Here is a 13,999-nt window from a genome sequence, read left to right on the forward strand (position 1 = left end):
AAAAGCCGAGGCAACGTTTTGCAATTATTCATACGTCCTCTAGCTAGCTGGTACGGTGTGGCGCGGCGTCAGGTGTGTACGCGCGTATCACTCGCAGCGGCACAGTTGAAAGGTCAAACACGATAAGGATAATTGAAACATTCAAAGAACGTCACTATCTGAATATTGTTATATTATATCATGAGTGTCGCCTCCGTGCACCTGTGGCAGGTTTGCGCATGCGCATATTAAAGCTACACACACCCCAAAACGGGAAGCAAACTAGCGGTTAGTTTGCCAGTTTCGCTTCGACATTGTGATTCAGGGTCATATTGTGATATATTGTTTTGTAAACATTTATTGATACCATTTAAAAAAAAAAATCTTACTTGTTTTCCCTACTAATTACAGTGCCTTACTTTTCGTTGAATGTGCCACCGCTAAACCCGCTTGTCGTTGTATATGACCAATTTTTTTTTTTTCTTATTTTTAATTTTTTTTTTTAAATGAGTTAATATTTAAAAAAAAAAAAAAAAAAGGAGGGTGGGGGGGGGGGGGGGGAGGTAGTACATCTGAGAATGCCTGGTATCTAACAAGTAAAAGGTACATCGATGACAGCGTTTCCCAAACTGAGCGTTGCGGGCCCAAAATGGGTCACAGGTTCATTTTGATCAGTCAGGTGGTTTTTATTATGTGACGCCAATGGCGTGATAAGTTTGGGGACTCCTGCTCTGTTACGGTATCATAATGCAGACTTTAAAAGAGGACCTCACGTCGTGGTGCAAAAATATACAACACGTCAAAGGAAAGAAATGAACATTTCTTTCAGTGAAATGACAATTGGATGCAACAAATACAGTTATATATACGCATATATGCAAGCAGTGTATATATATTACAGTACATTGTGACATTTCCCTCCCCACCGGTGATGACGTTTTCACCAGTGGGTTACATTTTCTTCTCCTTTCCTGTTGATTCTGCTGCACACGTAAAGAGCTCTCAAAAGAGCTGTGCTTTTTTTTTTTTTTTTTTTTTTTTTTTTTTAAATATTTTGTGTGTGTGTGTGTGTGTGTGTGCATGTGTGTCAGTTTGGTGTCCTTATACAGACACATGGGCTATTTTCTTTTCTCACTGACATGAAATCAGACAAAAAAATTCCTGTTTTAGGTCAATTGTCTTTAAACAAAACAACAAAAAAACGATTATATTATTCTGGCATTTAAAAAAATCTAAACAATTTTGGTAATCTAATAGACCTACAACAGGAAAAGTTTAGTCAGACAGTAAGAAAGGGAAAAAAACCAGCGTATGTGTCATTTATATAGTGTATGTCAACGTCTGGTTTCAACTACGTGTATAAATATTGATATATTATACACACACACACCCACACGCACGTTGGCGATCAGCAGAACTGGAGAGCGAGCGGCGATGAAGGGGGACGTGATTGTTCCTCGGGACTGGTGACTGAAGAAGGGTGGGGGTAAAAGAAAAAAAAAGCTCAAAATAAAAAAGAAAGAAAGGTAGAAACAGGTAAAAAAGTATTGTGCTTTTTGTGTGCGATAAAGGTTGGCGTGTAGAATGTATGCGTATGATGTGTGTTCATGCCGTAAAGTGCAATGTGTGTGTGCGTGGGTGGAGTGGATTATGATTGCATCGGTGGGTCATTTGAGTGCATGTGAGGTAATATAATCATCACAACAGCCCCCTTTTACACTGCCTTGTTTTGGCCGGTATGGACACGGAAATGGGAGTCCGAAGTCGACCCACCAATTTTCTGTGTAAAATGCGGGCAAATGCCGGGTCGCCTGTTGTGGGAATTTTAGCAGGATCTCTGTAAGAAAGAGGCAAGAGCCGTAAAAGAGGTGGGACGGCGCCTGTGTGTAAGCGTCGTCCTCAATGCCCGGGGAAAAGGGGTGTGAAGTTGAACACCCGACACCTCACTTCTCTCGCCCCGTTATGTCGAAAGCAATTGCAGATTTTCGAGAAATAATTATCTGACGGCGGGATGGCGTATATATATCGATGTCATCTCACGACCTGAGGATGGGATGCCGTGTCGCTGTGTGAAAGTGGCCATTTTGCAGGGTCTCTGTGTAAACTAGACTAATGATATGTGGATGAGTGCGAGAGGAGGAAGTGACAAAAAAATTACAGATTCAGGTTGCACCAGCAAAATAAATATACATCCATCTTTTTTGTCATACTTATGTGTGCTTGTTTTTCTTTTGTGTGTGTGTGTGTGTGTGTGTGTGTTTTGACTTAAAGCATCAAAAATAATAAAAAAATAAAACCCTGGACATTCTTGACCTTCAAAACCCCCAAATTCCTTTTTGAGTCTCACCAGTTTGGCAATAATCATTCCCCTGAATCGTTCGTCTCGAGGAAAAAAAGCAAGCAAGGTGAGACGAGGCCGCTGGAGCGCTCCGGTTTCCCGATGTTCCGTAAATCCATCCCGCTTTCAGGAGAGTCTTAAAAGGATCGTTGCGTCGTGCGGCGTGTGCGTTTACCACTTTGGGTGATAAATGACTCGAGAGCATTGTCGTAGTTTTGGGTTGTCTGCGAGTTGTTGTACAGGGAATGGGAATCTGGTTGCAAATGGCATTTATTTACATCCTTCTTGTGTGGCGTTCATGCTCTCCCACCTCACAGGAAAACCGAGTTCTTTTACATCTAGCTTGTCTACGCGATGGGTTTATGTGTTGGGCGGATTGGACGATCCCTTCGGACGCTCTGACCGGCGGTACGAAACTACCGCCGAGTCGCGATTGGGAGGAGGATGCGAATGACGGGAGATTCCTGTTTGAGTCGTGGCCGCGGCTTACATGACGCTGCACTTGCCCTTCAGTCTCTCGGCGCGCGACTGCTTGCCCGAGCGCTTGCCGTCGATGTTGAGGCTCATGTTGCGCTTCTTGTCCAGGTTGAGGAGCTCCTGGAAGAGCTCGGTGACGTTGTGGTTGGTCTTGGCCGACGTCTCCATAAAGGCGCACTTCCACTGGCCGGCCTGCGCCTCGCCGTCCTTGGTGTCCACCTCTCGCTGGGTCTCGTCGCTTTTGTTGCCGACCAGCATGATGGGGATGGCCTCCACGTTGCCCTTGATGGCCAGCACCTGAGGACCAGCACAGTTGGATCAGCGGCGGATCTGCTCCAGAATCATCATCTCAACCCTCAGCGAGCGTCTACACTGCATTCAATTCGAGACCTTTTTTTTTTTTTTTTTCAGGTTTTAAAGAACTGCAAATTTGCCATGTGCTGAATTTGCTGCATTGACAGAAAAACACCGTAACAGGTCAAGTTGCATTTTGACACAGGATCCTTTTTTGGATAGCAGCTTCACAATTCTTACATCCATTGAAATTTTGGTTTGTTTTCATTGTTTCTGCTTGAGTTTCTTTTCGTGATATCAGACGAGCCTCCGGAAGCTTCTGTTTGGATGGGAACTGATAAATCGTTTGCTTGAGGATGCGCCAAAGGTTCTCAACAGGGTTGAAGTCACAGGCGGCTTGGAGTTGCTCTCCTTTAACGGCAGCCAATGAAGCGTAGCGATTCCTCGTAGCTTTTATTTCTACATTGATCATTTACAATCCAGCAGGATTTGTGTTTGTTCATAAAAATGTAACAAACATGGTGGTGTGTTTAGGATGTGTGGAGAAGATGAATCAAATATTGGTGAGTCAATTGAGTTAAGGGCTCGGTCACGGAATGAAGATTCGAATGAGTCGGCTCCACGAGATCGGAGAAGGCTTCGCTATACGCACCTGTTGGTAGATGGGCTTGAGCTCCTCCAGCGACTGCTTGCTGGTGATGGAGTAGACCAGGATGAAGGCGTGTCCCTTGGAGATGGACAGGCGCTGCATGGCGGGGAACTGGTGGCTCCCGGTGGTGTCGGTGATCTGCAGCGTGCACACGCTCTTGTCGCAGCTGATCACCTGGCGGTACGTGTCCTCCACGGTGGGGATGTAGGTGTCGCGGAAGGTGCCCTTGACGAAGCGCAGCACCAGGGAGCTCTTCCCGACGCCGCCCGCCCCGAACACCACCACGCGGTAGTCGTTGCTCTGCTCCGGCATTCTGGCTCCGCCGCCTTTCGGGCTTCAGACACACTCACACCTGAGGACAGTCGCGGTGTTTGGTGTTTTTTTTTTTTTTTTTAATCCGTGGTTCACATCTGTTCTTCCAACAAACTACCTAACTAACTAACACATCGAAAACAACCACTTCCCTAAACAAGCGACTAACAAACAAACCACCCAAACAAACTACCAAGTCATTCAACTGACCGACCGATCAAACAAATCAACCAATACACAAGCTGACCATCCAACTGAGCAACTAACTAACCTCCACGGATGCATCTTAACTCCCAAATGGTCTTTTCGGCTCAGTCGGCGGCGCCTTGGAAATGATGCGTCTGGAACATCCCCCTCCCCCTCCTCCTCCTTTTCCCTCCTGCAGTGTTGTTGCTGCTTGATCAATAAGCGAAGGCCTGTGTGCTTCCCAACGGTGGACGGGGGGGCTCGTCTGACTGTCTGTCTGGATACCATCCTGCCCACGTTTTTTTTTTTTCTCCCCCTGCTTTCTTTTCCTCCCAGGAGTCGGCTCCGTGACGACGCCACCTCCAATCATCACCACTCCCCCCCCACCCCCCGCCTCCCCCTCCACCGCTTTCATGCAGCTAAAATTAGACCTCCACACACACACAGGTGACACACACGGCAGGCCAACTGTTTTTTGTTCCCCCCTCCCTTAGCAAACCACCCACTCCCATCCCATCCCACTTGAAAAGCGGAGCTCCTTTTAGTGAATTAATGCGACAAATGCATCTTGTGCGGCCGGTCACCCATTTGGCACCCATAACAAAAAAAACAAAAAAACATCATTCTGCTCATCCATCCATCCTTCCTTCCGCCTCCTTATTTCCCAGCCGCCGAGGAAACGTCACCTTCTGCCGTGGCTACATATGCACATAATTTGCCCGGCGAGAGCCACTCGACACGGCGCGCATTAGCATCAGCCACGAAAGACAATGGCCGCCCAGCAGATCAAGAGCGTGATTAAAACCACGCGCCGTGCGGAGCTATCCCGCTTTTAATCGGGGATATTGGAATGCGGCGGATGGAGACAGTATGCGAGCACGCCTATTTGAGGCGCCGCTGGCCAAACCGGATCAACAGATTCGGTCACAGACACGCACACTCAAACAAGCCTGAATGTGTGTAGCTGCAGCCTCTTTCCCAGCATGCCGTGGGAGGAATGTGCAATTTTGTTGCCCCCCCTCATCGTGACTCACGACAGCCAGCGTTTTCGTCACCGTCACGCCGCCGCAATGCCGCGCTCACAAACACCAACCCGACGCGCGTGCATGGGCCGAGCAACACAGCAACTAACGAGCAGACAAATGACTCAATAACAGGCCAACTAACCAAAACACACTACCTTATGAACAAATTCACCTATCAACTCCAAAACTGACTAAACTATGTAACTAACAAGCTGTTGGAAAAATGTCTCTTTACTAAAATATATACAGTGTATAAATGAGATCTCTTATGAATGAACATCATCACGCCCGCTCGCTTTGGTGTTCTCGGACAGGCGACCTCTGCAAGAGGCATCGTGCAATATTTGCGACGTAAAACGGGACGCCATGTCTTGGGCAATGATCGGCTCCTGTGGGCGCCTTCCGCCGGGCTCCTTCCTCGTCATCCGCAAAAAAAAAGCAAAAATGCAAAGCATTCCGCTCATGTTATCTGTATCTGAGTGGGAGTCTTAAGTTGCTATAGCAGATAGCTAGGTTGGCAACGCTGACTTGACTGCTCCTCTTTTTTTGCAGACATGTTTGTTAGTGCAAGCAGCGCTTGAAACTACAGACGACACAAAACATAGCCCCAAATTCAAGCTAGCGTCAATTTCTACTTTTTAACACGAATTCAAATCCTTACTTCTTTAATGATAAATGCATTTTTCAAAATACATGTTAAATATGTAATATAGTTCATTTGAGTAAAAACTAGGAACAATTATATGAATTCTCATTATTTTTGTCATTATAATTCATCTTTTTTACAAATAAAAAACATTACATGTATTATTATTTAATGTTTTTATGCTACTATGCTATTTCCAGAAAATCAATCAATCAATTCTTTAATCAGGTAAATGGATTTTTTAAAAAACGAATAAATACATTTTAGCTCGTAACCAATCTTAAGGCACAAATGGGCAAAATGAATGCAAAAAAAATATCATCGGACACGTCTGTAAATGCTCGGTGGGCCAGGTTAAAAAAAATCAGCGGGCTGTAAGTGGCCCGCAGCCCGTACTTTGCGCAAACCATTGTGCGCGTGTGTGAACGCGCGCGTGTTGCACGAGATCCTAACACTGTGGTCTGGGCTTAGCCGCTAATCGCCGAGCTTAACCTCCACTGTCTGCATTGACCCAATTCCCAAGACTTCAAATTTCCGCGCGCCTTCCTGCAAGAAAGCGCTCGCAGAGCCCGACGCGCCCGGGTGGCGATCCGCGAAAACAAACGGGAACATGACGCATCGCTATGTGGCATTATGAACCTCACATTTCTGAGTAACTCCACCCATGACTTGGGAGCCGGGCTGGGCCAAGATCCAGAGCCATTTATTTATTTATTTATTATCATTATTTTTAACCTGATTGTTTTTGTTTTTCTACTCACAATTTTGCTTGTTTGTTTTCAAACTTCTTTTTTTCTTTTTTTTTTTTTTACCCAAATTTGTTGTTACCCAATTTTTCAACCCAAATGTTTTTTTTGTCCTACAATTTTTTTTACCCCAACTATATGTTCCACCACCCCAACCTTTTTCAAACCATTTTTTTACCCAAATATTTGTAATTGACAACCCACATTTTTTTACCCAATTTTTTTTTAACCATTTTCGTGCCCAAAATTAGTTCACTTTTCTTGCAACTTGTTTTTTGTTGTTGCCATTTTTTGTTTGTAGTACACAAATATTTTTAACCAAACTATGTTCTTTAACCCAACTTTTTTAACCCAAATTTATGATCTACTTTTACCTCAACTTTTGATTATTTTTATGCAACTTTTAGTAGCTTGTGCGGAGTAATTCACACCTCTATGTAGTTATGGAATTCGCTGCATGCGCCACATAGACAGGTCTGCACAGCAATTACTCGCGAATGTTTGCTTTTGGTGTCGGGGCTTGGTCCCTAACCTGTGCAAACAAGTTCCATGTTTCTGTAAAAACTAGCATTATGATCACAAAGCTCCTTATGTTTAGTATGTGTGTGAGACGGAGGCTGCCATCTTTGTCGAACGCTTGGTGTTTTCATCTTCCTCAGACGGTAAACATGAAGAGTCAGCATTTGACGCGACTGCATGTAAGTGTGCGGTGTAATTAGTGTGTAGCGTGTGTATTAGCGCCGCGTATAAGCCTGACCCGGGCAAGCCGGAGCATCTCTCGCTAAGAAGCTGCTAATACCGCAGCTCGCCACGATAAACAGCCGCATTGGATCCCCCCCGTCGCTAATACGGTGCAACTGTCCGTGTTTCACAGGTTTTTCTTTTTCCCTCACTGCCGTGCATCCACAAAGAATTCCGTTTCACTTTTTACACATTTTCTGTTACAGCGGGGGTGGGCAAAGTATGGCCTGTGGGCCACATGCATCCCACCAATCACCGACATCAGGGGTGTTAAAGTCCTTTTTGTCACGTACCACATCGTAGTTATGACTTCCCTCGGAGGGCCGTTATGACTGTGAACCCGTATGAAGGAATTATCACCTCATATAATTAGATATACACAACAAAGTGTGAAATCAGAAGCCTCTAAAAACATGTTTTTAACTTCTACATTTCTTTTCAAAGCGGGATTGGAAACAAAAAATGCTTGCAATAGCTCAACATTATTACATTGGAACACTATTAGCAATTTTCATTTGCTTTCGCGGGCCAAATAAAATGAGTTGGTGGGCCGGATCTGGCCCCGGGGCCACCAGTTTGACAAGAGTCCTAAAATATTTGTCATTTTTAGTTTAGTTTAGTGTAAAGTTGGTACATTTTAATGTATTTAATTAATTTATCTAATTAAATTGGTTAATTGACTTCATTCAATGAACCATAAATAACTTAAACTACATATAATAAATGTACTTTTGTTAGTTGCCTTATAATTAAAAAAAACACAGTAAAATCATTTTACATAGACATTTAACCTTAATTTATATTGCTGTGCAATAAAATTGTAAAAAAGTTAGTAAAATAAACAATTTGACATTATAAAATAAATATTGCTAAATTTACATGCAATTTTGTAGAATAATTTTATAAACTAATGACATAAACATTGTACGTACTGTTTATGTCATTGTATATTTTGTGTTAATTACAATCAATTAATTGTTAATAATGCAGTTTAAAAATGAGCATGACTCATTTGATTATTGAAATAAATGATTTTACCTACACATTTGAGCTTCTGTTTTTTTCGGTGGCTCTTGTGTTTAAAAGTAAACACATTTGCAAAAATCACGCCAAAATATCCATCCATCCATCCATCCATCCATCCATCCATCCATTTTCTGAGCCGCTTCTCCTCACGAGGGTCGCGGGCGTGCTGGAGCCCATCCCGGCTGTCTTCGGGCGAGAGGCGGGGTCCACCGTGGACCGGTCGCCAGCCAATCGCAGGGCACAGAGAAACAAGCAACCATTCGCACTCACATTCACACCTACGGGCAATTTTTAGTCTTCAATTAACCTCGCATGCATGTTTTGGGGACGTGGGAGGAAACCGGAATACCCGGAGAAAACCCACGCAGGCACGGGGAGAGCATGCAAACTCCACACAGGCGGGGCCGGGATTTGAACCTGATGTGCTAACCACTCCCCTCCCGTGCCGCCACCCCAAAATATATATTAATGAATTCGATAATTGTATTATTTTTTCAATATTTTCCAAATGAACTATTTATTTTTAGGATGTATCCACGTGACGCAGCCGCCCACAGTGGCAGATGGGATGCGAAGCCAACCGCTTGGATCCACTCAGCCGCGTTCTCTCTTCTCGCTAATTCCGTTCAAGCCGCGGCCCAATGCTACGCAGACGGCAAACAAAGACGGGGAATCCTGCTCTGGATGGCGCGTGATCCGACCGGGGTGTAGGCCATGTCGTGGGTGCAAAAAAAAAATATTATAATAATAATAACTCTCAAAGACATCAACAGGAACACGACACTCTCCCCGGTGTGTTCGAAAATAGTAACATCTGGACAGACAGGAAAAAAAAAAAATATATATATATATATATATTTTAACATACTGGAAAGAAAGTATAAACATTTTCCTTGCGAGCTTAACATTGAGCTAAAACTTCACCAAAGGTCAAACTAGCAACTTTACATCACAACGAATTGGGACGCCATTCACATAAATGTTGTCTCGCAGGATCACAAACAGTAACCTTCAGCGGCGGGTCGGTGCAGGAATCGTTTTAGAGCATTGGGTTCCATTCATTGCCCCTTGACTTGCCGTCAAATTTGACTTTCATTTTCAAAATTCACCGCTGTCATGTCAAGTTACTTTTCGTGCTAAAATGCAGAATTCTGGTGCGTACCCTTCAAAATAAAAGGCCACAAGCTGAAATCAGGAAGTCCAGGTAAAACTTGCACATATAAACCATTTGATGTGATAAGGCAGTATTAAATCCTTATTTTTAAAAATGCTATATTTCACTTTTAGCTGAAACATGAATTAATGAATATTAAATCAATTGGGTTAGTTCCACACACATTGCCTTTTAGTTCATAGGTTTGCTATTGATACTGGTTATCAAGAACCCCGAGTCAAATGTTCATTTTAGTCTATGCTGCGGGCTGCTAGGAAAATGGATGTTCATAATTCGGACACACTTGTTTTTAAACCGTGCAAACTTCTTCGACCCAGCCCTCTAAAAGAATCGAGGATTGTCGGGAGCAGGGATGGAAATAAGGAACTGGAATCGGGACCAGGATCGGTAAAAATTTCAAACGGCGCCCAACCCTAGTCCACCAAAGAGGAAGCTTCCTGTGGTCAGTCAGATGAGACCGAGAGAGACGTAACGTGTGTGGCGACAAACGGGTGAGGAGGACGAAGCACGCTGGTGGGCGTTTCTTGGTGTGGCGCTGCAGATGTAGTTCGTTCTGCTTGTGAAATGATTGCATCGGCTTACCCGTGTGTTTCACCATCAATTGTGTCTTAACAGTCTTGGGCCATCACATCTATCTGATATGCTTTTATCATATCAAACCCTCGCGGGTCCTGAAGTCCTATTCCAAAAATTTGAACAAAACCTTACGGTGAGCCTGCATTCGGGGGCATCAGGAATGCAGAATGTTCGATGCTTTTAAAACTCCCAGCCTCCCCAGTTAACATGGATATTTGACTTCGAAAGCCGTCAATGGCAGCGAATGGGTTAAAAAGAGGCTCAAGACTCAACTGTTTGGTTTTAGCTTTTAACTGATTTTGTATTATTTACTGTATTTATTTACAGTATGCATATTTCCTGCTACTTTAATTGGGGTTTTATCTCTGTGAAGCACTTTGGGTTGGATTTTCTTTATGCATGAAATGTGCTATAATGATCAAATGTTATGGATTGAGAGAACCATAAATGCAAACACAAAGCAGAGCAGGATCTCTTCTCTTGGAAAACTGGGCCGCACGGTTAAGGTGATGGATTGTGGGGCATCCTGACATGGAAGCTGGAGGAGCACAAGGTCTCGAACATGCCGTTTCTAAAGTTTTAGGACTCCAGCGAACTACAGCGAGAGCCATTACCCTCAAAAGGAGAAAACGTGGAACAGTTGTGAACCTTCCCAGGAGTGACCGGCCAACAAAAATTACCCCAAGAGCATAGCGAGGATTCATCCGGCTCAAAAAGGAACCTCCCACCACTATTAGCTTCAGGGAAAGTTACAGGGCAACAAGCATGCGCTGTCGGCGATTAGCTTCAGGAATGGCCGACAGATGGTTGCCAGTCCGCGAAATATATGTACTTCTATGAACCAGGCGTGGCAGGAAAAATGTCGGGAACCACTTATCTAAAGAACTGTAGGCCTCCCTTTCATCAGTTAAGATCAGAGACTCAAACATTGGAAAGAGACTGGGCAAAAATGGCGTCCATGGCAGAGTTGCAAAGCGAAAACGGCTGCTGACCAAAAAGAACATAAAAGCTTGTCTTACTTTTACATAAATAATATCTGAATGATGCCCAAGACTTTTGGGAGAGTATTCTATGGATTGACAATCTCTCTCTCTCTCTCTCTCTCTCTCTCTCTCTCTCTCTCTCTCTCTCTCTCTAAATATATATATATATATATATATATATATATATATATGTTTATATAAATATATAGTGAAAATCATTTTTATAACTCTGAAAAGGATGGCAAAAAATTTACAAAAATCAATATGGAAAGTATTCACGCCGGTTTAGTTTTTGTGAAAACCATTTTTTTTTTTAAACTCTTAAAGGACTGGCCAAAAATTAACCACGAATTTGATAATGATGTGAAACGCGGCGTTTCATTAAACGCAATACCTCTTGCTATTAAAAAAAAATAATAATTTAAAAAACCGCAGGTTTAGCCAGATTGGAGGATTAATAACCACCCCTGCCATCACCGCCATCAACATAGTCACCATCACCGTAGCGGTTTCATGCGTCACGATGACAAAGGAAGGAAGACCGCAAAAAGGAAGGATGGAAGGAAGGATACAAAGGGCGCCATTACAGCGCTCATTCATAAATACCGGGGAGCGCCATCTCACAGCGGCAACCTTATTTTTGCATAGTTAACCCCCCCCCCCTTCTCCAACGCCTTCCCTCAAAGAAATTCTAGATTATCCCCCCTGCATGCATACCGCTCCAACATGGCTCCACATGACACATGTAACACAACTGTGTGCGTGCGTGTGACAGAGATGGTCGTACCTGCGTGCACGTCTCCTCCTCGTCGTCGTCGTCGTCACAGGCAGCAAAAATAGCAACAACAACAAAAACAAAAACTAAACAAAACAACCTTGAGTCAGATGGTTAAAGAAAAAAAAGGATAAAAAGAAAATAGACAGAGAGAGATTGTCTTTTTTTTTTTTTTAAAGCATCGTGAACTCGCTTTCACGTCGAGCTCATCATCGTCCGGGTTTCCGCCACGGTAGACTCGCCCCCTCCCTCTCTCGCTCTCTCACTCCATCTCCTCCTCCTCCTCCTCCTCTCCGTCTCTCTCTTTTTGCCCCTCCTCCTTTCCCTTGCTTTCCGCTCCCTTCCTACGCTGTGCTTTTGGCCCTGATAAATAAATACCTCAATAAAGTACTTTACTGTATGTATGGCTACCAAAAATTGAATAATGGTTCTTATGTCATGTCATCTTTCCCAACTGAATTCATCGCAAACGTCATTCATTTTTTCCGGCCCCGCAAAAAAACAAAATGTTTGCGTGTTTTTTAATAATAAAAATAGCACTCTACACTATTGTCGGTAGCCCGTCTATGGTGCTTTGCGTTGTGTGTTGGCATTAATTCCCCAGTATCTCGTTGGCAACTTGATGGCCAATCGCCGGTTGCGGAGACGTTTCCCTGAAGTCTCCTGGAGACCGGGCGGGCCACCAGCGAGTCTAAATAATCACCATTTAGAAAAACCTTAACGTCACTTAATGCCACAAACCTCTAATCACTCGTCACCAAAATGTATCTGGACATCTCTACTTATGGTCACTTAAATATCTGACAATATCAAAACCATTGCCACAATATTTTGGATTTTAGGGCCATTTTAAAGCATGCACAAATGAGGTCAAACGAACTTTTTTTTTTTTTTACAAAAATCAGAAAACTGCTTCCAATAGTTAATGAAAACTGTCTGAAAAAGCTGGAAGAATTAATAATTGGGGGAAAAAACAAGTTTTAAAGAATAAGAAAGATATACACAAAAATCGGTGAAAAAAAGTTTTGATAGTCACAAACAGAAATAAGAAAAAGATAGAATGTTTTGGATTATTATTATTATTATTTTATTTGGCTAAGGGGGGCAAAGCCAAAAGACGAGCTGAAACTGGAAAGGGTAACTGTCCCTATTCATGCTGTCCAATGCATAGTAATCTCTGTGGACCATGACACGTGAGCTGGACAGCTTTTCCAATGGGGGCCAGTCCTATTACCACTTCCGGTTTGTTTAGCGCTGAATCAGCACCGCAGACAGCGACCTCAGAAAGGGTCTCAGCACCGTGGACAGCGGGAGGAAGGACCCCCATTATTGCATGTGGAACAGGAACACAAGCCAAAGTTGTGCGCCGGTGGTTTGCTCTGTAGCTTGTCAACACAAAATTACATTATTGTCATTGGATATTAGATTCAATAAAGCGCCACGATTGGTGCTATTTGAAAGACCACAACCGATTTTTAGGAATGACTCACCATAGCAGACAGCCAATGCTTTGCCACCCCCTATCGATAGTCAGCGGAACTACACGAAATAAACATTTGTACAAGGAAATGACCTAAATATGTAATTTTGAACGTCCCGTCTTCCCCCAATCGCCCTATTTTTTTAGTTAAAATAGATTTCCTTTATGTTCGATGTAACGTCTTCTTAAATTGTTTCCTCGATAAACTACATGAGAAGGAGACATTCAAATACACTTCAAATCATTTTTACAAGTCACCAGCAAACAAATATATAAAAATAACGTGAAAGAAATGCTTCCATAAGCTATCAAAAAAAAAATAGGGGGAAACATTTTTAAAAGTCTTCTTTGGTTGAAAAATAGTCTGGAAATAATAAAAAAATAATACCGAATTAAGAAACATGTACGCGTGCACACACACACACACACAGAGACATATATATGTATATCTATACATACATAAGGGGATATAGTACAGGAGCCTATGCCCATTTAGTGTTAAAGAGTAAACACAGGCACATGCTTGTGTCTGCGTGCGTGACCTGGGTCCACCATTTCCGGCACATTCTCTGCAGTGCGCCTGACACATAAA

The 13,999-nt window shown here is 43.2% G+C and overlaps 1 protein-coding gene across 1 annotated transcript; it reads right to left on the reverse strand.

Annotated features, from left to right (window-relative positions):
* Nucleotides 1-505: 505 nt before the first annotated feature.
* On the reverse strand, nucleotides 506-12,185 carry diras1b (DIRAS family, GTP-binding RAS-like 1b). The gene is made up of 3 exons (XM_061697395.1): nucleotides 11,940-12,185; nucleotides 3,741-4,089; nucleotides 506-3,091 (listed from the first exon to the last, which is right to left on the reverse strand). Exons 2-3 carry the CDS (start codon nucleotides 4,047-4,049, stop codon nucleotides 2,804-2,806), a joined length of 597 nt encoding a protein of 198 aa, XP_061553379.1. The 5' UTR covers nucleotides 4,050-4,089; nucleotides 11,940-12,185; the 3' UTR covers nucleotides 506-2,803.
* Between the last annotated feature and the right edge of the window lie 1,814 nt (nucleotides 12,186-13,999).

Source organism: Phycodurus eques, chromosome 14 (assembly GCF_024500275.1).
Source record: "Phycodurus eques isolate BA_2022a chromosome 14, UOR_Pequ_1.1, whole genome shotgun sequence".
Taxonomy (NCBI): domain Eukaryota; kingdom Metazoa; phylum Chordata; class Actinopteri; order Syngnathiformes; family Syngnathidae; genus Phycodurus; species Phycodurus eques.

What these genes read in the sequence shown, in the direction of transcription:
- diras1b (XM_061697395.1), bottom strand. Translation starts at nt 4,049, where the DNA reads ATGCCGGAGCAGAGCAACGACTACCGCGTGGTGGTGTTCGGGGCGGGC. An exon ending in TCAAGCCCATCTACCAACAG is followed by an intron (nt 3,092 to 3,740) that starts GTGCGTATAGCG and finishes GCTGGTCCTCAG; the next exon opens with GTGCTGGCCATCAAGGGCAA.